We start from the raw sequence: 27,935 nt of genomic DNA, 5'->3' as shown, positions 1-27,935 counted from the left end.
AAGTGCCATTATCATTTATATAACACTTGCAGGCGTCATTACGTCAAGCCGGGAGGGGTCGTAGCTCGGAGTGATAAGTGAGAACCTTCCCTCTCAGCCTTAGTGTTGATGGTGGAGTGTATGAGGAGGTTGTGCAGGTCATGTGTGAGTCCGTGATTCATGTATTGGTCAACATCAGAGTTACAACATTACAACACACCATTTCTGCACTTCAGTCATAGCGTCTTGAATCTCTTTGATCCACGCTGCTGGGTGGTGGATCAGAAAACAAGTTTCGATGAATAATAACAGATGTCAGATGAAACAACCTTTCCACCTGAAAAATTATGTTGTCACACAGCTAGAATATTCTAGTCTCTAATTTTTGCGTCTTAAGTCTCTATTTTTGATCAATGGTATGATGTGGTGAGTGAGGAAACTGGTCGATAACAACATAAAGTGGCTGGACAAAAAAAGAAAACCTCACCAGGAGCTCAAGTGGCAGGACAGTGAGGATCAACACACATGGAGTCGTGACAAATACTCGTCTCATAATCAATGCAGGACACAGACAGACTGAGCCCATGAGGAGGCAGAGGCGTCAGTGAGGGTGGGATAGGATGCGCCATTAACACCAAATCAGTTTTATTTGAATACTGCAAAATAAATGTCTAACTGGTTATAACTCAGAGGAACATGAACAGGAACAGGTCAACACCGCATGCATCACTTAATCGACAGCACGAGTAGGAACGTTACAAACATTTTCTGGAGGAGTATGTGCCAGTGACCAAGGCGGCCAGACCCACCGGCGCCTTTAACATCTCATGCACTCGCGTCACCGGCGAGAAGGTTGTGGTGGAGGAAATGGAGTTATAATTCTCTCTCTCTCTCTCTCTCTGAGTGGGTCTGTCCTGGCCTGAGTCACTTACGGTCATACTATGCTGGAGTGTTTTGTAAAAACGACATGGTTTTTCTTGTGGTCGATCCTGGTGAGGTCACCTTTTTATTTTCTGCTGTTGGCGGGTTGTCCTGTCTACTCGATCCCCACTCTGCTTCCTCCTGCTTACTTCCTCTCGTATGGGAGCTTCTCAGACCGGTGGATGATCTTCACGTAAGGAGAAAGGAGCTCCAGGTCCCCACTGTCACGCACACCCATCTGTACACACACACACCACACACGTCATTGAGAGCAGTCTACCGTGCCTCCCTGCCTAAACACTCACTTAACCATGCGACTATAAAATTATATGAAGCTTCTTACGCAATCTGAACACTGATGTTTACATTTGCACAATGACTATGATTACATTGTAGCTTGTAATGGAATAACTCAAGGCAAATATGGTTACGTTGAAGTTACTAAGATCGAGTCACTCCCAATCTTGCCTTCTCTTACAGTGATTTTCTGAAGTAATAGCAGATATCAAACTGGTCCAATTACTGTGTTAAGAATCATGAAAAGATGCTTAAGAATTTAGCATTGATTGGCAAGGCTGGCTGGGTCAGGGTAAGATGGAATCAACAATTTAAACATGCCTCAGTCATTGCTGCGTTTGGAGAAGAGAACTGAGCACCCACTGCGGCGTCTCTGGATGCAGCACTGGGCCTCGTGTAGGTGGAGCGAACCCTCTGATACGCGGGGCTGTACTCAGGCACCACGTAGTCGAGAGGGATGGATTCAGACCACTGCCGTTGTTCTTGCAGCGCGTCGGGCAGTCCTCTGGAAGACAGACACCGCTTGTAAGGCTGACATGTCATCAAGGGTAGACAGACGCACCGCAGATACACTATTTAATAAAAGGAGAGGAATCGCTCCATAAATCGCAGACAAGTACAACAAAGAGGAGGAACACTTACATGGCGGAGTCAGACACTGTCCTCTTGGCGATTATGCCTCGGCACTGCGGCGCGAACACGAACCTTCTGCAGGGAGAGACGACAGCTTGCGTGAGATGGATTGTGTGTGTGTGTGTGTGTGTGTGTGTGTGTGTGTGTGTCAGAAAACGCTGGCATTGACGGAGAGAAAATTTTTAGCTTTCCAAGGATAAAAGTTCAAGATGCTGTGAGCGGTTATTAAGGACGAAAGGCGCCGATCGATCGTGGTTGAAAGTCCCTTGATGAATTTTATATTTTTCATTGCCCCGGTCACTTTTAGAGGTGGCCGCAAGAAGCACACTCACCACCAAGACCAGCCTGACATTTACCACTCAAAGTTAAGCAGTCATCAATGTCCCGAAGCCCTGCATTACGCTGGGAAGAACACGTCGTCACCTCACAGCTACAGAACCATGAACTAGAATTCTATGAACGGCGCGTATCGCATAAAACAGTCCAGTGTCTACAGTGGGTACATGAACGATGCTTTTTTGCCAATTACATAGTGCTAATGTTTCAAAATTCTACCGCCAGAGAGAGAGAGAGAGAGAGAGAGAGAGAGAGAGAGAGAGAGAGAGAGAATCGTGAGCTTTCCGACAGAAGGCAGTGTTACGCTAAAGAGTTGAAGGATTTGCAGTCAGAGGGCGTTGTAGTCACTAAACACATCACCACCACCACCACTACTACCACCACCACTACTACTACTACTACTACTACTAACCCCCCACACAAGTACCATATACACCACCACCACCACCACCAACAAACACCCTCCACCAACACCCAGTACTCACGCCCCAGCACAGCACACCCCTACACGCCGCTCAAGCCACCACTCCCTCCCTAGACCCGTAACTTCCCCACGCAGTTAATCACGGCGGCGGAGGTACAGCAGGAGGTCAGAGCGCCGCAATATGGCAGTCCTGTGTACACGCTAAAGTGGTTACACACTCACACAATCCCCTCGTGTACATACGCAGAGAGGTGTGTGTGTGTGTGTGTGTGTGTGTGTGTGTGTGACGCATGGTTGGTGTACGTACATGTATAAAGATGACAGTGAGTGAGGGGTGTGTGTGTGTGTGTGTGTGTGTGTGTGTGTGTGTGTGTGTGTGTGTGTGTGTATGAATCTCGTATTCTTAAACAGTTCTGTGCTTCACCTCCACTATTTCAAAAGGCTTTATTTAAATTTACACGAGTTTTTAAAGGTGTTTTTACGGTTCCAAAGGTAGATTGACAAGATTTCTACATTATCAATAGGAGAAACACTCTTGAAATTCCCGCCAATCATCTCTGTGGCCTTGGAGAATAGTCATGGTGAGAGAGCAGAGCGAGCGTTTCTAAATACGTGTGTGTGTGTGTGTGTGTGTGTGTGTGTGTGTGTGTGTGTGTGTGTGTGTGTGTGTGTGTGTGATTTATTTGATTTTCTTCCTTATACGACTCCTAACTAATTAATATCACTACCTACCTATCTACCAACCTACCTATCTATCTATCCATCCATCAATCTATCTATCTATCTATCTATCTATCTATCAACTATCTACTTCCCTACCCACCTACACACGTATCTATCTGTGTTACCTGCACCAATCTTCCCGGCAGGAGAGTGAGGCAAGAAGGCAGGCAGACAGGTAGGTAGGGAGGGCACAGGTAGATACACAGGTGCACAGGTATGGGGCGCTCACCTTTACAGCGCCGGGTGACAGTGATTATAGTTACTAAGATGATCAGTCAACAAGCCTCTCTCTTATATTAGGGGATGAGGAGCAAGGCAGGGAAGATGAGGCACAAGAATGAGGGTCACGGTAGTATGGGAATGAAAAAAAGAAATAAAGGGGGCTTCGGAAACAATACAGGTCGGGGAGTATGAAGGAATGCAAAGGAAGAGCAAGAATTACGTAGGTAGGAAGGTGCTTTGTTGATTCTGAGAGAGAGAGAGAGAGAGAGAGAGAGAAAAAAAAAAAACGAATCATAAAAAAAAAAATCAATCGAAAATGAAAACCGATTCGAATAAAGGGCAAAAAAGGAAGGATCAGCTAAAGGATCAGCCAGAGGATTAGACAAAGGATCAAACAAAAGGATCAGAGGAGGGATTAAGGAGAAAATATATATGAGAGCAATGAAAAGAGAAAGAAAAACTGAATGAAAGATCTTATGAAGAGAAAGAAGAAGGAAAGGGAGAGAGAAAGGGAACGATGGAAAGGGATGGAGAAAGCAGGGAGGAGGGAGGAAATGGAGGGAGACTAAAGGGTGAATAACACGGAAGGGGAAAAGGGAGGGGAGGCGGGGAAGGAAAGAGGCAAGAGAGGGGGAGAGAGATTATTGTGTACAAAACGGTATACTGTGTAAATCTGATGTTTCGCCCGAGCTGTAGGTTGAGGAGAGAGAGAGAGAGAGAGAGAGAGAGAGAGAGAGAGAGAGAGAGAGAGAGAGAGAGAGAGAGAGAGAGAGTTTAAAAGCCAGCTACAACTCCAAAACCTCAAACACACAAACACACACACACACAAACTATCAAAATATTAACAATACTACAACACCTGAACACTCTAATTATTTTCTGCATTTCTACAAACAACGAAACAATATGAAAAATAACAGATAAATAGAAAAAAAAATACAATTAAAGTTAGTGAGTGTGTGAAAAGTTAGAAATTTTAGGTGGTGTCCCTAAAAAATACACATTGTCATATATCACTTATGTCTGTCAAACTGTCAACGAAGTCATTTAATTTGTCACGGCGTTTAGGGAGAAGAGACGAGGGCTGTTCTCATTCTACGCTGCCTAAACGAAATTCAAAACAAAGCTAGTAGTAGTTCTATAAATTCATTCTTTAATGTCAAGTATACGAGTACATATTCTTTTCCTTCTGCTTTCGTTTATAAAGTGTTCCGTTCTTTGTTTATTCTATCTAAGTGAATGTTTTGATAGTATTCTTCAGTTCTCTATATTTTTTCTGTTACCTTTAGAGTTTAGATGTATTTTTTCTTCCATCTCCGCTTTACTTAGTGTTCTTTGCTCATTTGAAGTAAGAGTATCGCTATCATTCTTCAAAAATCTAAAAGCTATAACAGTATTATTATCTTTATAAAAAAAAGAAATCTAATATTTTTGCTCATATATTTTCAGTCTTCCAAGCTAGAGGAAAAAGTAAAGTGAGTCTATTGTAAGTATACGTCCAAAAAAAAAAAAAAAAATAGATCTAATACTTCTACTCATATTTTCAGTCTTCAAAACTAGAGGAAAAGGCAAAGTATTAACACAAGCCTGTTGTAACTAAACGTCCTCGGCTCAAGAGTAAATGTTTCCTCAAAAGTTCCCAGAGTGGTGCATGAACCGTGAAAAAGATTTAAGAACAGGTAAATGAACACGTACTGTATACCACTGAACACACACACACACACACACACTCTCTCTCTCTCTCTCTCTCTCTCTCTCTCTCTCTATATATATATATATATATATATATATATATATATATATATATATATATATCATCACCTCGACCTTACCGACAGTCGATGGCTTGGCCGCAGGAGGCGAAGCTGGCGAGGGCGGTCAGCAGAAGGATGGTGTGCAGGACGAGGCAGGTGCGTGGGGCGGTGGAGGCCATAGTCTGGGGCGGGGACGCGGCACAGCGGGGCGAGGTTCGAGGTAGCATCCAAGGTGGGGGGGAGAGAAGAAAACAAGACACATGTTAATGAAAGACTGTGAATTACAACTGACTTATGAATGTTGACTGATTGATTGATTGATTGGTTGATTGACATATAAACCTACAGAAAGACAGTCAGGCAGAAAGATAGACAGGTAGATAGATAGATAGATAGATAGATAGATAGATAGATAGATAGATAGATAGATAGATAGATAGGTACTGTGATAGACAAAAGAGAGAGAGAGAGAGAGAGAGAGAGAGAGAGAGAGAGAGAGAGAGAGAGAGAGAGAGAGAGAGAGAGAGAGGAAGGGGGAACACAATCCGAAAACACACTAAGAGAAAGTGATTAAAACAAGACAAAAAAAAAAAAAAAAAAGAATCACCAACATTTCACCCAATAAGAAAACGCACCACCCACCCACCACACACCCACCTACCCACACACCCACCCACACATACACCCACACACACACAACTGAAAACCTTAAAACCTCAACAGCTCAACACCCTCGAGAACAAAAAGCCAACACGACCACACTCCTGACGCTGTTGTGAGTGTGAGGGCGGACGAGGGGAAGCGAGTGGGTGGCAGAGAGAGAGAGAGAGAGAGAGAGAGAGAGAGAGAGAGAGAGAGAGAGAGTGGGTGAGTGAGACTTATGCCACGTATTTAAAAGTTCTCCCGGGCGTTGCGAGGCGTGCTAGGGGCGAGGACGGCCATCAATCTTGGCCACGAGAAGGTGTCACCACGTCGTGTGATGAATGTGTTTTACTGAACCCACTGTTATCCTCTCTAATTGGGAAAACAAATGTATTTTATTAAGGCAGAGAGAGAGAGAGAGAGAGAGAGAGAGAGAGAGAGAGAGAGAGAGAGAGAGAGAGAGAGAGAGAGAGAGAGAATCAATCAGTCAGTCAGTCAATTTGTCATTCATTCACATACCCAGTCACGCCACTAATAAGTCATTCATTCAACAAACCAACCAGTCAGTCAGCCAGTCAACCAGTCACTTAGTAAATCAGAACAACCGGGACACAATCATTGCTTAAGTCACTCATTCGTGGAGACAGAAAACGCAGAACACGATCATATAAACCACCCTTGTAATACCCAAACACTACACTGCTTCCCTCCCTCTACCTTCCAGCGCGGAGTATAAATATGAAGAAAGCATGGCAAGACGAGTCGATAAGCAGTAATAGGCAGAATTCACGAGAGGTAAGAGAATATGTGCGTTGGAAAAGGAGAGCGAGAGAGGAAGAAAGACGATGGGGGAGATGAAGGAAAGAAGCTAAGGAAAAGGAGGACGAGGAGGAGGAGAAGGAGGAAGGTGATAATGGGATAATGCGAATAACGAGAGAGAGAGAGAGAGAGAGAGAGAGAGAGAGAGAGAGAGAGAGAGAGAGAGAGAGTAAACAATGAGTCACAAGGCAAAAAGCAATAATGAGTGAGGGATGAATGAAAGAAATTAGAGACAAGAGAAACATTAAAAGAAAAGAAGAAAAAGGAAGAAGAAAAGAGAAAAGAAAAAAAAGCAAGGGAAGGGAAGATGAATAGGGACGAAAGAAGACCATTGGCACGAGAGAGAGAGAGAGAGAGAGAGAGAGTCCCATCATACTCAACACCCACACATCCAGCTATCGGGAAACACACACACACACACACACACACACACACACACACACACACACACACACACGTGCTTTTAGTGATTAAAATAAAGGTTCAACACAGTAATCGAAGTCAAATTCCTCCTCCTCCTCCTCCTCCTCCTCCTCTTCCTCCTCCTCCTCCTCCTCCTCCTCCTCCTCCTCCTCCTCCTCGTTCTCATTGGCTCCCTCATTTTTAATTCGTCAATATTTGCCAACATAAAAATAAACGGATCACCTGAAAGAGGAGGAGGAGGAGGAGGAGGAGGAGGAGGAGGAGGAGGAGGAGGAGGAGGAGGAGGAGGAGGAGGAGAAAAAAAGTAGTAGTAGTAGAAGAAGAACAAGATGAAGAACAAGAACAAGAAGAAGAAGAGAAAGAAAGAAAGAAAGAAAGAAAGAAAGAAAGAAAGAAAGAAGAAAAAAACTGAAAAAAATGCAATAACTAACGACGATAACAACAACAATAATAACAATAATAATGAAAATAAAAGGTCACATACAACGAAGTAAATTAAAGAAAAAAAACAAGAAAAAAAGGAGAACAACAACAACAAAACACACACACACACACACACACACACACACACACACACACACACACACACACAAGGCAGTTCAGTTTGTAATTAATAAGTCCGTTGAGTTTCTTTGTCTAAGCTCTCAGGGATTCGAAGGAGGAGTGAATGGCAGGCAGTCTCAATAGCCGCCCTGTGCTTGAAGTGCAAATATTTAAGCGCCTCGTTGTTACAGTACAGCTGATGTTGCTATTTTCAGAAGTCAGGTGGAGGGTTAGCGATGACTGCGATTCGAAGAGGGGGGGAGAGAAATTGATCCCTCCCTAGACGGTAAGCGACTGGGGAGGAGGGAACACGGAGGGAGCCATGCAGGTGGGAACGAACAGGGAATGAGCAGGGAACGAGTAAGAAACGAGCAGGGAACGAGGAGGGAACGAGGAGGGAACGAGGAGGAAATAGAACGAGAAGAACGAGGAGGGAAAGTTAGGATTATTATTGAAAAGATCTTACACTTAATGAGATGATACACACGAAGAACTAAGGACTATAATTTGAAAGGTAGGAAAATATATAGACAGGAACGAGGAGGGAAAGAGGAGGGAAAGTCAGGATTATTATTGAAAAGATCTTACATTCAATGGGATGATACACACATAGAACTAAGGACCATAAGCCGAAAGGAAAAAAAAAATATATATATAGACGGGAAGGTTCCACTGCTGACTAAATGACTCGATTTGGCTTTGAGTATATAGAAACAAATCCTGAGGCTCCGTGACATTTAAATTCCTCCTCCTCTTCCTCTTTTTGTTGATTGACTGATTGGTGTCTTGGAGAACTACGATTCAAAACTTTCTATAGATAACTTTATTAAACTGAAGGAAGAACAATAGCAGTCAGAGAGTTAGTGAAATCATGACCAATCACGTAAAAAAAAAAAAAAATCTGATCAGAGAATAAGTTAAAAAAAAATACGAACTAATGACTGAAGGGAAGGAATAGCAAAACAGAAAAGGGGGGTGAAATCACTCCTTATCAAATCCTATTGCTCTGTCTGGCTCTGTATCTTATCCTTGTGTTTCCTGCCATTCACCCCAACGAGGGCTCTGATCAATGTGCTTGGCGGCTCTTGTGTGGTCGATACCTAACAAAAGGAACGACGAGACCAAAGCTGCAGGGAATTCTCTTCTATGTTCAGATTAAGAAAAAAATGTTGTCTTTTGCTGCTTGTAATAATGTTGTTTTTCGTAGTGACAATAGCGGTGGCGGTGATTAAGAAGGTGGTGGTGGTGGTGGTGGTGGAGGAGGAGCAGGAGGAGTAGAGGAGAAGAAAAACGAGGAGAAACCGTAGAAAGAGAGGAAGGAGGAAGAAAAGTAGTAGGAAGAGGAGGAGGAGGAGGAGGAGGAGGAGGAGGAGGAGGAGAAGGAGGAGGAGGAAGAGGAGCAGGAGCAGGAGCAGGAGGAGGAGGAGGAGGAGGAGGAGGAGGAAGGAAGAAAAGGAAAAAAATATAGACACATTAGTTACTGCTACTACTACTACTACTACTACTACTACTACTACTACTACTACTACTACTACTACTACTACTACTACTACACACCTACCACCTACCCATAAACACACCGACCTACCTACCCAGACACACACACACACACACACACACACACACACACACACACACTACTAAAATGAAAGAGAGAGAGAGAGAGAGAGAGAGAGAGAGAGAGAGAGAGAGAGAGAGAGAGAGAGAGAGAGAGAGAGAGAGAGAGAAAGGGGAGATTTAATTATGAAGTTTAAAGCAATAAGAGGACACGAAAAAAAAAAGAGTAAAGGAGGAAGGAAGACCCGGCAAAGAATGATGGGGAAGGAAGGGAACGCGTGTGCATGCTGTGTGGTGGAGACAAGACGCTTTACTTCAGCACTGGAGGGAAACTCGACTCTTTGGACAAATGTGGCAAGAGTTAGAAAGGAACGGAGGTGGACACGAGAACATACAATTACGAAAAAGATAATGAAATAAAAGATAATTAAAAGGATGTTGATGATGATGATGATGATGATGATGATGAAAATAAAGGTTAAAAGGAAATATGAAATGTAAGAGTAAGATTTGGAGAAACAAAAATTAAAAGGCAAAGCTTAAAACCTGTACACACACACACACACACACACACACACACACACACACAGAGAGAGAGAGAGAGAGAGAGAGAGAGAGAGAGAGAGAGAGAGAGAGTAACACTGAGGGAACCAAAACTTGAAGAAATATCAATTCAAGAATGAAAGAGAGAGAGAGAGAGAGAGAGAGAGAGAGAGAGAGAGAGAGAGAGAGAGAGAGAGAGAGAGAGAGTAAGAGAGAAAAAGGCAGTGCAGGAAGGACGGTTGGACGAGGAGATGGAGGGGAGACGAAGGGGAAGGAGAAAAGAGGCGCATATCCATCATAAACAAGTGACGGTGCTTCTTTGGTCGTGGATAACCCAACCGCCACTCCACACTCTGCCCGCCACTCCACTCTCCACTTCGCGCTCCTCCACCTCCTCCATCTCCACCGCCACCGACTCCTATTCTCCTTTCCTATTCTGTGTTTTCTTATTCTGTTTTTTTTTCTATTCGTTTCCTATTCTGTGTTTTCCTATTCTGTCCCTTCTTATTCTTTCCTATTCTGTCTTTTTCCTATTCCTTTCCTATTCTGTCTTTTTTATTCAGTCTTCTCCTCTTCCTTTCCTCCACCTTCAACTCCTCCCAACTCCTCCTGCTCCTCCTTCTCTTCCTTGAACTTTTAATCTGCCGCTTCCACCTCCTCTTCCTCTTTTCCTTTTCTTGAACTCTTAATCCTCCTCCTCCTCCTCCTCCTCCTCTTCTTGAACTCGTAATCCAGCGCCTCCACCTCCTCCTTTTCTTCTTTCTCCTCTTCTTAATCCCACATCTCCTTCTCCTTTTCTTATTTCTCCTCTTCTTGATCCCACGCCGCCTCCTCCTCCTTCACTTCTCCTTTCCCTTCTCTTTGAATACCTCCCGCTTTTCCTCCTCTTTTTCTCTCCCTTTTCTTCGACTCTCTGCATGCTCTCAGTCCTCCTCCTCCTCCTCCTCCTCCTCCTCTTCTCCTTAGAGAGGGTGGCGTATATTTAAATAGTCCCCAACAAACAGCTACCTAAGGGCCAACAAGTCTGCTGTTGTTTGTTCTTCCTTAGTGGTTCTTTATGTTCCTCTCTACTTTCCCCTCCTCTTCTTTCACCTCTTCCTCCTCCTATCTTTCCTACTTGGCACGACAAAAGTGAAGGAAAAAGCTTGTTATCCTAGACTAAGAATCAACTTTTCGTCACTCGGCGCCACAGAAACACTCCTGTACTCGTAATTGGGGAAAAGAATGGAGGATAATCGACCGTGTGATTCCTTCGTCAATATTTACGTCATATGTGCAGGACGTGGTGTTTTTTTTTAAGTTCGCGGCGCGCCACACTTCATTTAGTACAGGCAGGAGTCGTCTTGTCTTCTGTCCTTCCTTCCAATGTCTCTTATTTCTCCCTTTAGTCTTTTGGTCCTTATATTCTGCAGCCAATTGTGATTTACTACAGCCAAGAATAATGTGGTTTTCTGTACTTTCTTCCGTTGTCTCTTTTTTTTTTTCTCCCTTCAGTCTTTCGTCCTTATATTCTGCAGCCAATTGTTTTTAGTACAGCCAAGAATAACGTTGTCTTCTTAACTTCTTTCCATTGTAACCTTTTCCCTTCAACCTTATTTTCTTATACATTCAGTCACCAATCTCTTATTTAGTATAGCCAGGAGTGCTTTGCTGCTCTCTCTCTCTCTCTCTCTCTCTCTCTCTCTCTCTCTCTCTCTCTTCCTCTGTGACTGATTCTTTCCCCATCCGTTTGTCTCTTCATTTAGTGCAGTACAGTCATTATTTCACTAGGGTCTCGTGAATAGTTTTGCAGTCTAATACAACAAAATAACCCACGCAGAGATGGAACAGACAGGGCCGGACAGAGCAGCAGGCAGAGAAGAGGTGTGCTAGTCCCAATGGGTTAATCACGTAATGGAAAACCTTCTCCCGTGTTCTTGTTTGTTACTACGACTCTCTCTTTCCTCTCTTTATCTTTTTCCTTTTCTTAAGTATGCGCGTCTCTCAGCAGCTTCCATGAGGAGTCTCCACTGCAGATCATATTCACCGTACTAATTTATGTGGATCTTGGGTAACATTGATAGCTTCTGTCTGTGTTTAGTGTATCCATAAACCCTTTCTTTGCATTTAATCTCTTTCTCCTGCCTCTCCATAGCGGATTGTATTCACCGTAGTCATTTATCTATGTTTTAAGTGGCATTGATCACTTTTGTCTGTGTTTAGTATACCCATAAACCTTTCCTTTAGTTTTACTTTCTTCCTCCTGCCTCTCCACAGCGGATTATTTTCATTGCACTCATTTATCTGTGTTTTAGGTGACACTGATCACTTCTGTCTGTGTTTAGTGTATCCATAAACCTTCTCTTTAGATTTACTCTCTTCCTCCTGCGTCGTTTCCTCCTGGAGTTTTCTTCAACTCCTCCTAACCTTATTCCACTTCTCTAATTCTGTCTGCTAATGATAATGCATCACTGTTCAGTATGTCACGTTCCCTCATAAAGACATATTCAGCATTCGTAAAGGTAACTGATTATCGCCTTAGTTTTCTGCCTGAGGGTCCGTGGCTACATTTTGTTCTGTGACACGTCCTTTGGTCTGATTTCTATTTCTTCTTACTAAAAACCTTGCTGTTCGTAAAAGCCCTTCAGTATTTTTAGACGTTCTTCCAAGGCTCCCCTCCTACACCTTGCTTTTCTGGCTAACCCTTAGTGGCTCCAACTTGTTCCCTTCGTATGGGTTTGATAGAATTCACATTTATTTCATCTATTCTTTCCCTATGAAATAAACATCCGTACCTTTCTAGGGAGTAGCGATCGAGTGATGTATTTTTTTATGGCATTCTGTTACACTTGGACAGACCGGTCTCCCTTACATGTGGAATAAATAAATGAATAAATAAATGCTTATTCGTGTATTCTTTTCTTTCTTTTCATTTCCTCTGTTTCAAGGCTTCCTCATGTCCACAAATTCCATAAACTAATAGTTCAAATTATCCTTTACTTGTAAGAAAAAACACTGTGAACACATTTAGTTAGATTTTTCATTATTTTCACTATATCCATGCTTATCAAGGAGCCACAAATCCCATAAATTAACAGCTCCAGTTCTCCTAAACGTACAAGAATACGCTAGTTACTTTTCGGCTACTTCCACCGTTTCAAGGCATGTTAGTCGTCCTGTTCATTTAAGTAATCGCTTTTCTTATGACTGTTGGAATGGCGAGGCGCGGGAGGCAGGGCTGTGGTGGAGAGCATGTCAGGAGGGTGTGGAATGCATGTACCATATTCTGAAACACTACTCCTCACACCTCGACTATGACAAAAAATGCTCCAGTAGAAGTTACAAGGCTTTCTAATGATGTTTTCATGGTTCTAGTGAGAGATTAACAATAATTTTATCTTATTAGAACAGCTATTTTTGAGAACCTGGTAAGTGACACCTGCGGCCTTTCAAAAATAGTCGGGATGAGAAAGCAGAGTGTTTATGAATACGGGACGATGTCGAGAGAGGGAATGGGGAGTGGAGGGGATGGTGGCAGGCAAACATTCCAAGTGTTGTGTTGGTTAGCGCTGGGAGGGAAGAGTGCAAATGATCGGATTACTGGATTACTGGATCGCCTTTCATCAACTGACGCTTTGGGTGAGGAAAAAATAGTTTGCGACATGAAGGTATTTCAAATTGGAGTGACTTTTCCTCTTTGCATTTTTGTATTTATGATTTTTCTTTCATTTTTGTTATTTTTGATGGTTTTGGTGCGTTGAAGAGAAGACGAAGGATGAGATAGATAGATAGATAGATAGATAGAGAGAGAGAGAGAAGCAATACTACCCTTACTACCAACACCACCACCACCACCACCCAACCTCCATCACCACCACCACCACCACCACCACTCTGCCACCTCAACCTCAGCATTCCCCTTCACTTTCCAAGCCGTGGAAGCGAATTTTACTTGGATTCTGACGCCAACCAGCCGAGGCCAAGGGTGAGAAAAATCCAAGGGCAGTTCAACGTTAAAGCGACACAAGACTGAAAACTTTATATTATTTTTTCTCTCCAACCCACGAATTTAATATTGATAGGATTTCTCGGCAGGTGTTTTTTAAATATTCTGCATTTTCGTCCCTGTGTTACTAGTGACTACGTGTTGAGTGAACAGGAGGTAAGAATTGTGAAAAAAGAGAAACAAGAAAAAAAAAAATGGTTCGTAACTTGAATGGAAAGGAGCATATGAAGTGTTGTCCAGAGAGAGAGAGAGAGAGAGAGAGAGAGAGAGAGAGAGAGAGAGAGAGAGAGAGAGAGAGAGAGTCTATCACAACACAATACCATATGATTATTGATCTAACACTTAGAAACACAATTCAGAGTTTGTCAGAGATGAAGATGAAAAAGAAGAAGAAGAAGACGAAGAAGATGAAGATGATGATGATGATGATGAAAGTGGAGAAGAAGACGAGGAGGAGGAGAAGGAGGAGAAGGAGGAGGAGGAGGAGGAGGAAGAAGTGTATTTCCATATAATATTTTGTCCGTGAAACTTGCAACTACGCCAAAAAAAAACGAAAATGGAGAGAGAGAGAGAGAGAGAGAGAGAGAGAGAGAGAGAGAGACGAAAAGAAAAGTAAACCAGGCAGCTCTTTACCTCACTTTCTATTACTATTTTTGCCCACGCTCTGTTACGTTGTCCACCTAAAAGAACGAAATAAAAAGAGGAGAAACGAAAACAGAAAAAGAAGGAAGAAAAAAGGAAAAGAAAAGAAAAAAAAACGTAAAATTCAATCCTTGCAAGAAACTAAAAGCAAGAGCCAGTCCCATTTTCTTTTTCTCCTGAGCCACGTCCATTTTCTTTGTTTTTAGGCTGCACTATTGCACTTTACATTTCAAGACTGACTTAACTAGACCAAATAAACCCTTTCAAGAAAAAAAAGAAAGAAAGAGAGAGAAAAAAAGGAATCGAAACCTTAAGAATATCTACTAAATACCTTGAAACAAATAAACAGAAATCTACACGGAATATTTGAACTTTGTGTAGTGTTTCGGCCGCCAATATTGAGAAAGGAAGGCTGGGGTGGAGCGGGGCTGGCTGGGGCGTGATATTAAAAAGGTAGGAGAGACGGAGAGGCAGTAGGGAAGGGCTCGTAGGCGTGATATCATCTGGAGGAGCAGAGGAAAGATTATGATTCCTGATCCTTGGTAGCTTGAAGGGACGAGGAAGACGTTGGCTTGGTTTGTGTTACCTTCTGTACATGGCTGGATATTGGGACTCTCTCTCTCTCTCTCTCTCTCTCTCTCTCTCTCTCTCTCTCTCTCTCTCTCTTTCCTTCCAGACACAACACTCTCTCGACCTTCTCTTGGGAGGTTAGAAGAGGCTGCATGTGCGTAGAGAGAGAGAGAGAGAGAGAGAGAGAGAGAGAGAGAGAGAGAGAGAGAGAGAGAGAGAGAGATAATACATAATAAAAATACTCCAAATGACAAAAGTAGAAAACGGAATCACAGATGAGACGGGAAACTTATGAAATGGAAGAAAACTGCAAACTAAGTACGGATTCTATCAATTAACTTACCAATCCCACGAAAAAAAAAAAAAACTCAAACACATATTAACCCCCTTCAGTGCATTGACGCTTTTTTCTACTTATTCTGGTTACTATTTGGTGATTTTATAAAGCTTCAGAAACTTATGTGGGGATTAGGATAGCGAGGACTGTGACCATTAACCTTCTGACCTCCATAAACCGTTCATAATGTCAATAAAATCGTCTAATCACACCCAAACTCATGGTTAAAAATGCATCCCAGTATTGAAAGGGTTAAGAAACTACTAGATATAATCGTCCCTTGTAGAAAGTAAATAAAAAAAAGGGGAAAAGATTCACTCGATAATTTGACCTTGAATAATTTGCTTTGAGTTGAGTTAAGTGTTTCCTTCATCGCAAATTCACCGATGACAGACTGAGTGTACATGGAGCCAAGCCAGCGAGAAGAGAGACATCACATCGAGGTAGTGAGTGTTGCATGGCTACTGAAGAAACGATCGATCTGGACAACATATGATTTATGTGCATAGTGAAAATGTGCTAGTAGATGTGAGAAAAGGAAATTAAAAGTACTCTCGCGATGTTCTTATTCCTCCATCCTTTCCATTACTTCTGACATTGGAAGTTGTTGGTGTTTTCTAAGGGGGATTTCCATGACCTCGAAAACGTGACGAGATATGACAGAACAAAACTGAAAGAGCCTGGCTTCGCAGTGTTCTCATTCCTGCACAGCTATTTCTGACAGGTGGAAGTTGTAGGTGTTTTAAAGGATGCCTCTATGCGTCACAAATTGCAAGTGTTTTCAAAGGTGTCTTTTATGATTCGCGTGGCTATTTTTCCAACTCACTGGGATTCGATTCTGCTATGTGGCGGTTTAATAGACTACTGATAACCTTACATAAAACGGATAACTAACGGATTCTCGACCGTTCAAAGGATCTAAGATTGAGGGAAGCCGCTAAATAGAAGCAATGGGTGCTAAACGTTGAAGGACCACTGACAATCTTACAAAAACCTGACAACTAACATATTCTCGACTGATGAGGGAACAGGAAAGCCGCTAAACACGGAGTCATAGGGAGCGGCGGGTTAATGGACCACTGACCTCAACATACTAATGCTCAACAACCTCCAGTCCAAGATTAGGACGTGACATTCCGCTTCCCTCACCTCATCTTCCCCGCCAACCCTCATGTCTACTGATCCCCATCGTTCACCTGGCTCATCCCCACCACACACCTGTCCTTACCTGTCCTCACCTGTTGTCGATATCTATCTTAAGGAGCTCATGCATCTTATAGGGATAACACATGTTGCTTCATATCTCCAGACAATTCCTGAAGCATCTTGCCGTGTAGGAAATTGCCACGGTTATTAATACACGTAAGATGATTGCTGATTGCAGAGTGTACGTGGAAGATTTAATTAGGTGGTCTAACCTATTATAAATTCTCTTGTTTTCTTTAGTGTTACAGATTTCCCACCTGGTTTTTGCTCCGTTTCTCTCTGCAATAACTCTGACTGCTGTTTGGTACACCTTTCCTTAATTACTGATCGCTCTGAGACATCTTTTCTTGTTCTATAGGCACCTCTGATCTTTAAACTACATAAAAATAGCAAAACCCAGAACAAGAACAAGAACATAAATAAGAATTACAAGAACAAAACGATAAAATAAGAACCAGAACAAGAACAAGACGAGGAAGAAGAACAAAATGAAGAACAAGAATAAAAACAAGGAGCAGGAGGGGGAAGAGAAAGAAGAGGAGAAGGATGAGAAGAAGAAACAGAGAAAGACGAAGGAAGTAAGGGAGGAAGGTAGAAGGCTCGGACAAGAGGAGACGAGACAAGACAAGACGAGAAGACAGGAAGACACATATCTATTCCCTACCAAGTTAACACCTACCCAATGCAATACAATCTCCATATATATGTACACCTACACTTCAAGTTTGTGAGGCTGCCGTCTTATCCATCTGTCCAATTAAACCTTACACACCATACAAACACCCATAGACCATTGCAAACTCTCACTAGTCCCGTCTACAAGCACTCTCTCCCCCTTCCCTCTCTCTCTCTCTTTCTCTCTCCCAGACACCGCTTGCTATACATTCATTGGTTGGCTTTCCTCGTTCACACCTGGATGGTTCAAAATCGCTCCCATTTTCTTTGGTGTTTAAGTACTAGATTGTGCGTTTTCCTGAGACGTTGACAGAGAGAGAGAGAGAGAGAGAGAGAGAGAGAGAGAGAGAGAGAAACTGAGGGCTTTGTCATTTTATTTGTACTTTTCCTACACTCTCTCTCTCTCTCTCTCTCTCTCTCTCTCTCTCTCTCTCTCTCTCTCTCTCTCTCTCTTTCTTTACTCGTTTTTTTTCCTTCCCTATTTCTCCTAATATTCCCTTTCGCTTTCTCCTCCTCCCTCTTTCTCCTCTTCTCTCTTCTTTCCTTGTTTTTTTTTTTTTCTCTTTCTCCCTATTGCTCCTTTTAACATTCCCTTTCGCTGCCTCTTTCCCCTCCTCCTTCACCTTCTTTTTATTCACTTGTATCTCCTTCTCGTCCTCCTACTCTTCCTCCTCGTCCTTCCCCTCTCAATCTTGCCCATCACACCAGAACGCATCTCGATGTTAATTCTACTAATGCAATAAAGGTCATGGAACACTAAAATCTGACACTCGCTTATGATACTACGATGCAATTTTTCTCTCTTTTAGTCGCGTACTTTTTTTTATTATTATTTTTTTTTCTTTTTCTTTCGTTCTAAAGGACAAGTGAGAGGAGGTGAAAGCAACAGGAAGGAAAGGTAAAAATGTACTCGGTGTAATTTCAGATTGAGTCTTGAGGCGAAATTTCTTCTTCCTTCGGTCAATACAAATAGTTTTCTCAGGAGGAGGAGGAGGAGGAGGAGGAGGAGGAGGAGGAGGAGGAGGAGGAGGAGGAGGAGGGGGAAGGAGGTCAAAGAGAGAAAATATTACTTTCGTGTTGTGTAAATTCGATTTTGAAAGAGTGAAAGATTATTATTATTTCTTTTTGTGTGTGTGTGTGTGAGAGAGAGAGAGAGAGAGAGAGAGAGAGAGAGAGAGAGAGAGAGAGAGAGAGAGAGAGAGAGAGAGAGAGAGAGAGAGAGAGAGAGAGAGAGAGAGACCTATACTTATTATCATTATTATTAGTATTATTGGTATTATTACTATTGTTATTAGTAGTAGTGGTAATAGCAGTAACAGCAGCAGCATACATTATTACCACAATACAGCGACAGCAACAGTAACAACAACTGCTACTAATACCACCGCCACCACCACCACCACCACCACCAAAGAGAGAGAGGCGGTCAACAAAAAGCATGGATGAGAGAGCGAGCATTGAGCAGCGGACGGCGGCGGCGGTGGCGGTGGCTGCGGTCGCGGACACACACACACACACACACACACACACACACACACACACACACACACAGAGGTTCCTAGCAAGTTAGTGAGCCCCGCCTCCACTTCATCAGGCCTCGCTCTGGCCGGGAAACAAGTGATGCAGGCCTAACTTTCCGCGGGTTCCTGTGTATCTTCGCTAAGGTGGGCTTTGGTGGTGGGGAGCCTGAATTCTGATACTGTATGAAGTGTAAAAGTGTGTTGCAACGTGTTAATCCCTTCAGTACCATGACACGTTTGCATATTCATTCTGCTTACCAGTTGGCGATTTTATACAGCTTCAGAAACTCATGTGAAGATTAAAATGGTGAGAACTGTGGCCATTAATCTTCTCAACTCCATAAACTCTTCCTAATATTAAATAAAATCGTCTAATCATACCCAAAACTCTTGGTAAAAATGCGTCCCAGTACTGAAGGGGTTAAAAATGTATTGTTCTTGCTGCGGAGTCTTTTTTCCTTCACCGTAACAGGAAGAGAAAAACAATACCGTCTCCTTGTTTTTGATGAGATGGAGTGCATTGACTTAATCCCTTCAGTACCATGACGCGTTTTAATAATCGTTCTGCTTACTACCTATTTCAATGAATTTTATACATCTTCAGAAATTTGTGTGGATGATTAAAATAGTGAAGACTCTGGCCATTAATCTTCTGATCTCCATAGACCCTTCCTTGTGTCAATACACAATACAAATTCTCAATGTAAAAGTGTCTCCTAGTACTGAATGGGTTAAATGGCTCAGGAATGTATGATTATACGTAAGTTACTCTCCTTTTCTGGTATATTTCTTTCCTCATCGTAATGGGAGAATATAGGAGTGATGGAGGTGAAGGTAAGTACAGGACAACTGGCGAAGAGGAAGACCACAGCGGAGGTGGATGGATGTACGTGAAGGAGACTTGCGAGAACAACAAATGCCTGGGGACGCTGTGCATGGCCAGGCAGAAGGGCTTACGAATGACACACCAGAAGATTTTTTTTTTTTTTATGTAAGTGGGGAAAGCTAAGGGCAACATTAAAACGAAAAAAAAAAAAGTCCACTAAGTTGCCAGTCCCCTTCAAGGTCCGAGAGAAAGTTAGCCAAAAAAAGGGTATAAATGTCTTGAATGGTAGGAAAAAATGATGTAGTATTTATCTAATTCATGATATATTTAAGTACATTCCTTCCTGATTATTTTCTTTTACTTTTTTTCAATAAGATATGATGAATATTCTTATTGTTTCCACTGCCACTAATGACTATGGCAATCACTGGTTAATCTGAGTGAGCCTAGATGATGAACAAAACTGAGAGAAGACTACTGTACATCTTTTAACCCCTTCAATACCATGACGCGTTTTCATATTCACTTTGCTTACTATTTGGCGATTTTATACAGCTTCACAAACTCATGTGGGAATAAAAAAGTGAAGACCGAGGAAATAAATCTTCTGCCCTTCATAGACTCTTCCTAATATCAATAAAATGATCAAATCGTACACAAATCTCAAGGTAAAAATGCGTTCCAGTATTAAAGGGTTAAAAGGTTTGAATTGCTCCTTTACTCCCTTTCCTGTCAATGGTGCTCTCCGATATAACACTAAACTTTCCCTACGCTATTTGACTAGAAGGGAGAGAAAGAATGAAAGGAAAGTATAAAAGGAAGATTGTAGCTGCAATAACTGAGCTACTTGTTAAGCTGAGGAGAAGCCACGATATTCAGAGGGTTAAGATGGATTGAAAGGGACACAGAAACCCTAACCCCAGTAAATACCTAACGAAATGACAACTAACTACTAGAGCAAAGTGAACAAAGTGAACGCATGTCGTGTGCTCAGCCATCGCTACAGGGCGCGCTGGTGCTCATTATAATGTTACATAATAGCAACTTTACTGCGAGTACAGAGGAGCTAACTACACAAGTTTGGATGAGGTGAAGGCGGCGAGGAACATGGGTACAGCACAGCATTTCCTGCAGCGTGGGGGCCGGGAGGATTGGGGACGTGGGTGAGACAGCAGCCTTTCCATCACAATTGATGCTTGTAAGTAAATTCTACCCACGAGTATTCCTCATTGTAATCTGTTCAAGCTATTTCTACACGTGCAGAGAAGATCGTGTAAGTGTGAGAGAAATGGAAATAAAGAAAAACAAACGCCATTTTGCTCACGAGTTAAATCAGGTTCTCAAGATTTCTTTTTCCTTTACTTTTTCTTTTTCGCAGGCGGTAGAAAATCTTTATTGCTACATCACTGAGATCATAAAAACAAAAATACTCTTCAAAAAACCACAATAACTTCTACTGAGGCCTGCTAATCAACCCTTTGACAGCTAATGGCACATGTAATTTAATTTTCAGCAACAGCAGGCAATTTAACGCATCAAGAAAAAGTATTACGTAAAAAGACTTCGTAGATATTCGATGACACCTTCTGCTGTGAATGTCGTCCTTTAGAATCGTCATCTAAATTTAAAGAAAGACTATAACATGAAACTGACAAGAAGCTGCAGTAATGAAAAGGTAAAATAGACCTGAAATAAGACAACAAGACGCTGAAACACTTGATAACACTGAAATGGAACCAACACCCGGAGCCCACGCAAATCCAGGGGCAGGAGTAACAATTCAATGATCTAATACGAACAAGGACGATTTCCCTGCTTTGCTCCAGTTCAGTTGCATCACTTCCACCGAGACACACAATATCACGCGTGACTTGCAGCACCTCAGCGACGGAACCAGCGCAAAACAAGTCACAGGGAGATGGATGAGGATGGAGGTGACACCCTATACACACCACCTTGCTCTTTTCTGCCCCGCCTGTGGTGTTTGGGAAGGGACGAGAGGGCGTGGAGGAGAAGCAGGGGAAAAAGAAAAAAGATTCACGCAAGAGGAACACAAGGGAATACAAAAGAAGGTCAAACAATGTAAGTAAAGGGAACAGAGAGAAAATAAAGAGGAAAAACCTAAGGATTAAGGAGAAACGAGGGAATGGAAAAGAATAAAAAGTGTTGATGAATTATGCAAAAACATGTGAATATTTATCAATTGGCAAGTGGACACAAAGGAAGGACAAACAATGCACGAGGTAGGTCAGTGGTTCCCAAACTGGGGGTAAATTACCCCCTGGGGGTAATTTAACCATTTTGGGGGATAATGGAGGGGTGACAGAAAAAAAGTTATGAGTTCTGAAAATCAAGAAAACAATGCGGTACCCGGTATTAGGATTATTGTTAACTTTGTCTCAGTATACAAAGTTGTAAAGTAAACCTATTATAAGTAAGTAATAAAGTTAAACCAAATAACAATAAACATAAAAACTAATATACAGTATTAGAAAAGAAGAAATATATAGTTAAGTGTGTGGAAACCCAAAAGTATTTTGACAAGTATGCTTCAGGACTAGGCATTCAGTATCCCAGATCGACCTGTCCAGTACGCGTCACTCACTGCCTGAGGCTGCCTCTATTTCACACTGTCAGTTTATCTGTGAGCATCAGCCGAGGTAGACATAAGCTGGTATGTATGTGTACATGTGTATGTGTATGAAAACAAAAAAGAGGACTCGCTTGAATGTTGCAAACGATGCCAGGCTGGCACTTTCAACCACGAAGCCAAGAATTCCTAAACTAGCTTCAAGTGTGCAACTCCATCCATCCCACTGATGTTCTTGACATCTTTGGTAATAGTCATTAGAGATGCACAATGTTCAAATACAATAAATAAAAGAAAATATCTCTAGTGTTTTAATTTAGCCATATATATCAATAATAACAACATTTTGTGAAAGGGATAACATGCTTTATGTGGCATGTTAAATTGGTTAACAAGCTGAAAAAGTTTGGGAACCACTGGTAGGTTAAGAAACAGAGAAAAGCGTAACGAAAAGAAGAAAAAAAGAAAAAGTAAATGGGAGACAATCCAAAACATCAGCGTTCATAATTGATGTAAAAAAAAATAAAAGGTAAACATCCATCAATAGCCCTCAGCTTGTAATTTCACCTATGCCTAAAGAAAATAAATAAATAAACAAATAAATAAATAGGAAAAAGCCTTTGCCCCTTCTACTTTTTTCTTTCTGTTTCGGGCACAGTTCCTCACTCCTTCGCTCAGACGCGTTGCGCTGTTAGTTTAAACTTTAAACTAACACACCAACTGACTGAGTGTTTAAACTGCGAACCGTGACATATGACTGTGGTAGTGGTGGTTATGGTAGTAGTAGTAGTAGTAGTAGTAGTAGTAGTAGTAGTAGTAGTAGTAGTAGTAGTAGTAGCAGTAGTAGCAGTAGTAGCAGCAACAAGAACAGTAAAAGGCGAAGGAAAAAAGTAAAGGATATAATCAACAACCACTTCCATACTACCAATAATCCAAAAAACTAAATAAAGACAAAATATAAAGAAAAAAGAAGCAATGTTGACACTGGATCTCACAAAACGCGTCACATGTTACCTTTACGGAGCAATGTCAGGGTAACAGTTTAACGCCTTCACTACTGTGATACATTTGTACAATGAGATTTGTGTACGATTAGACCATTTCATTAACATTAGGAAGAGTCTATTGAGGTTAGGAGATTAATGGTCACGGTCTTCTCTATTTTAATCCCCCCGCATGAGTTTTTTGAAGTTGTATAAAATCACCAAATAATAAAAAGAATAAATATGGAAGCTCGTCATGGTACTGAAGGGGTTAAGCGTAGAAACCAGTCAATAAGGTGAGAGATGTCTGTATTCATAAGCCTTTGCTCTCTCACTATAATTATTTTCAAAGGTCACAAAAATGATAAGCCGGGTTTCTTGAGTGGTTTATTTTTATTAATGATGTAGAAATCTTATCAATCTGTCTCTAGAACAGTAAAAGCACCCTTGAAAATACGTGTTACTATAACTAGAGCCTTTTGAAAGTAGAGGAGGTGAGGCGCAGAAATGTTTCAGAATGGTCCAGAGAAAGAGGACAAAGCGGTGAGTCGTACTGAACCCCTCTGGGCCACCTCCAGCCCGCCGGAACAACTCATCAGTCATGGCCGCCTGGCTGTTCTGGGACTGCTTACGTCTGTTTGTTGGTAGCCGAGGCGCTGGTAATGATCAAAGTTCTCCTTATAATTCAAGGGGATCAACAAAGCCATAAAGCGGTACAGCACTCCGCTAATCGCACCAACACGAAGCATAGCACGGCTCTGATTGAGCAACACGCGTACTGAATTACTTTTGAGAGTCGCGAGGAACGATTTCGCTGATACACCATCGTTCGCTCGTACTTCCGCTCGCTTCTCAAAGGTGACTAGCAAAGAATTGGATCGGGAATGTCCTTGGTCTCATTTTAGGTGAGTGGTGCGGCGAGACACACGGAGCCACACCTGCAACTTAAGTAAACTTTCGCCCGAGGATCCTCAAGGGCCCTCCGAGGTGATGAACAAACACCCTTTAAAGGTCTTGTATTTCCACGGCGTGTTGATGACTGCCTGTACTTACTTCGTATCCTACGCGAACTCATTAACATACACATTACAATTAACTGTAACGAACATTTAGGGAAAGTCAGCTCATGAAAACGACAAACTACTTGTCCTAAGTTCGTCCTCCTCAAGAAGATAACCATTTTACTGCCATCATGGAGTGGCAGGAGAACACCTACATCCTCCTGACAACTCTACCTTCGACTTAATCATGTTTTACCGGGGGACGCTGTGGAGCGACACGAACCACTACATGTCATTTAAAGAAATCTTTCCCCTGCCGCCATGAGTATAGTTAACAAGACGACTGGTCGAACCTGCGAAATCAGTCAGTTTACAGCCAGACCATCCAAGTCCTACAGACCTACAGACGCCATAGATCCAAGACAAAAAAAAAAAAAAAAAAAAAAAAGACATCAGTAACAAGAATATATGTTCCATGACCTGCTAGACTCTAAGGAACAGTCACAGCTCGTTGCTTGATGAAGATAAGTGAGAGCCTACCTCAGGGTGGCGGCGGTGGTGGTGACGGCGATGATGGACTGAAATAGTGGAGGTTGTGGAGGTCGAGGCAGAAGCTGTGGAATGACCAGCCTCACGTGGGGTCAGCTTATATATAGTGCACCTCTGACGGGGATTTGTGAATGGGTCAGCTGACGTGATTCCTGGGATGGGTTGCGTTATTTCCAGCAGCTCGAAGGTTCATGTGACGCAGCGAGAGGCGCCCCGTCACCCCCTCTGCCTTGATTTAGATCCAAGACGTGGGAATATTACATGAACCCTCTCCTAATTTATGGTACAAATATTTCTTTCCTAGATATCCTTTGGTGAGACGCTCTTGAGAATCTGGACGAGTCTCACGGGGACACTAAAATGAAGAGTATAGGAAGTCATAAAAGACATCCGTTATGCTCCTTCATCCCGTCATGCACCGCCTTGCCTGCCCTGCCCCGTCCCGGCCCTTCCCGCCCCGCCATGTCCCATCTCCTCTCCTCTCCTCTCCTCTCATCTCACGCCACTCCGCCTAACCTAACCTAATTCATTACCAATAATTTGCTACTTACTGACACTCTTCATCGCGCCGTAACTAACTAAAGGCAAGACAGAAGATGCTGCGCTGTCCATATCTTTATCAGTAAGCTTCGCGCGCGCGCTTGTGTGTGTGTGTGTGTGTGTGTGTGTGTGTGTGTGTGTGTGTGTGTGTGTGTGTGTGTGTGTGTGTGTGTGTGTGTGTGTGTGTGTGTGTGTGTGTTAATCCGAAATGTTTTTTTCTCCTCTGGATCTTTGATTTGTATTAGATTATCATTTTTTTCTTTGGTTGGATAGGGTGTTTAGCTAGTCCTATATTCGTAATTAAAATATCTAACAAAGAACCAAACTCACAAACTCACTCGCTCACTAACAAACTTACTAACTACCCAATCTATTAACTTAACCTAACCAGTCAAATAACCTAACTAACTAAGTAGTTATTGAATGAACATGTTAACTATCTGTCCATCTGTTTCTCTTATAAGCTCAGTCACGTCAGGGCGTCATCCAGTTTAACACCTATACTCTGAAACGCTTTGGTCTCTCACCATCACTGCTTTCCAAAGGCTCCAGATGAAGATACCCGTATTTTTAAGAGTATTTTTTATTGTTCTGGTGATAGATTGGCAAGATTTCTAGTTTATTAAAACGAGAAATTGTCTTGAAAAACCGGCTAGTTGTCTCTGTGGCCTTGGAAGATCGGCGTAGTGACAAGGGAAGGCGTTTCTAAATACAGGAGTTAAGTAACCACAAGCAATCCAGACCTACCCACATGAATCAGCTGAGTTATTCCCGTCATATGATATTGAAGAAGACAAAGGAAGTCAAGCAACTCTAAACATAATTATTTACATGAACACACACACACACACACACACACACACACACACACACACACACACACACACACACACACATAAATGATGCCTCAGTCCTCCTCCTCCTCCTCCTCCTCCTCCTCCTCCTCCTCCTCCTCCTCCTCCTCCTCCTCCTCCTCCTCCTCCACTCTCACCCTTTATCAGACGTTTCTTCGTAGTCTCCACCACCACTACCACCTCCTTCTTCTTCTTCTCCTCCTCCTCCTTCTCTGCATCTCACATTAACTACGTCAACTCTTTCAGTCTTACCAAACAGATCTTTCTTCGTAGTCTCCTCCTCCTCCTCCTCGTCCACCTCCTGCTCCACTCTTGGCAAACCTCCTTTTTCAAATTTTCTTACCGTATTGCAAGAAAACTAAGAAGAACAATACCACACCCGCTATAATGCCACGCCTGGGTCTGGGGGTGAGTATAGTAAAATAAATAAATAAATAAATAAATAAATAAATAAAAATTGCCTAGTTGTATTAGACCGAAAAAAAGGTGAAATATCGTAAAAATAAGAGAGAGAGAGAGAGAGAGAGAGAGAGAGAGAGAGAGAGAGAGAGAGAGAGAGAGAGAGAGAGAGAATAAGAATAATCAGGAAGAGAAGAATGCAGGATGGAAGCATGAGATACCTGTGAAGTCTCGTGGATCTGTTACTCCTGACGAAGTAGAAAGGGAGAGACAGACAGGCAGATAAAAACAGAGACAAGTAATGTGCAATCAGAAAGTGAGAGATGCAGGAAGGGAGCTTGCAGTACTTTTGGGCTTCGCAGACCTAGTACTATCAATGAAGTGAGAAGGAAGGGACTTTTAAGCGTGGGAGAGAGAGAGAGAGAGAGAGAGAGAGAGAGAGAGAGAGAGAGAGAGAGAGAGAGAGAGAGAGAGAGAGAGAGAGAGAGAGAGAGAGAGAGAGAGAGAGAGAGAGAGAAAAGGACGCTAAGAGATATACAGTCAGGGAGAGAAAGATACAGGACGAGAATCTAAAAACTTTTGTAGATCCTCGAAATTTTGTTACTGTTGACGGAATGACGAAAAAGCGATGTTTAGAGAGAGAGAGAGAGAGAGAGAGAGAGAGAGAGAGAGAGAGAGAGAGAGAGAGAGAGAGAAAGGATGTATCAAGAAACAGTCATGAGTGAGGGAAGTAAGACGGAAGCGACAGACACCCGTGAGATCTCAGCGACCTGTGTACTGTGTTGCTACTGGAGAAAGAGAAGAAGAGATATTCTGGACAGAGCCACGCTGGGATGGGATGCCAGGAAGTGAGGGATGCAGGGGAGGGAAACAAGAGACCTGTTGCTACTCATAAAGTGAAAAAGAAGTTATTTTTGGCAGAGAAAGGCATTTGGAAGTAGAGAAAAACAGAAGACAGAGAGAAGAGAAAAGAGAGACACTATGGACGGTTAAGAAATGTATAAGGAAAACAATAAACACCTATTTTTTTTTTTAGCAGAGAAAGGAATTTGAAAGTAGAGAAATACAGAAGACAGAGAGAAGAAAAGGCAAACATTATGGATGATTAGAAAATATAGAAAGGAAACAATAAACACCTAATATGGAGAAGGAAGAGAAAAAAAAAAAGATATTTGGGCTAGAGAATCTCTGGGATGGGTGGTCAGGAAGTGAGGGGTGCAGGGAAAACAAGAGACACCTGTGGGACTTTAAGACCTGTTGCTGGTGACTGTGCTCAGGCTACTCACCGAGAGAGTAAGGCGGGAGAGGGACTTCGGCTGCGGCCCGGGTTGACCAGGTGTGCAAGCGAGCAGACGGAGAGGTGGGCGGCAGGTGTGACACGGAGGTAGTGCGCGGGGAAGGTTCGGGTGGCGTGTGAGTCGTCTGATCCCCGGCCCTTCCAT

At 42.5% G+C, this 27,935-nt stretch overlaps 1 protein-coding gene across 1 annotated transcript; it reads right to left on the bottom strand.

The window, feature by feature from the left end:
- Positions 1–607: 607 nt before the first annotated feature.
- On the bottom strand, positions 608–27,935 carry LOC123515750. The gene is made up of 5 exons (XM_045274605.1): positions 27,780–27,935; positions 5,368–5,471; positions 1,840–1,905; positions 1,519–1,702; positions 608–1,138 (listed from the first exon to the last, which is right to left on the bottom strand). Exons 1-5 carry the CDS (start codon positions 27,933–27,935, stop codon positions 1,046–1,048), a joined length of 603 nt encoding a protein of 200 aa, XP_045130540.1. The 3' UTR covers positions 608–1,045.

The sequence above is a fragment of the Portunus trituberculatus genome, chromosome 39, assembly GCF_017591435.1.
Source record: "Portunus trituberculatus isolate SZX2019 chromosome 39, ASM1759143v1, whole genome shotgun sequence".
NCBI classification, from domain to species: Eukaryota; Metazoa; Arthropoda; class Malacostraca; order Decapoda; family Portunidae; genus Portunus; species Portunus trituberculatus.
The sequence above is the reverse complement of the archived record's forward strand: the minus strand, read 5'-3'. Positions and strand labels throughout refer to the sequence as shown.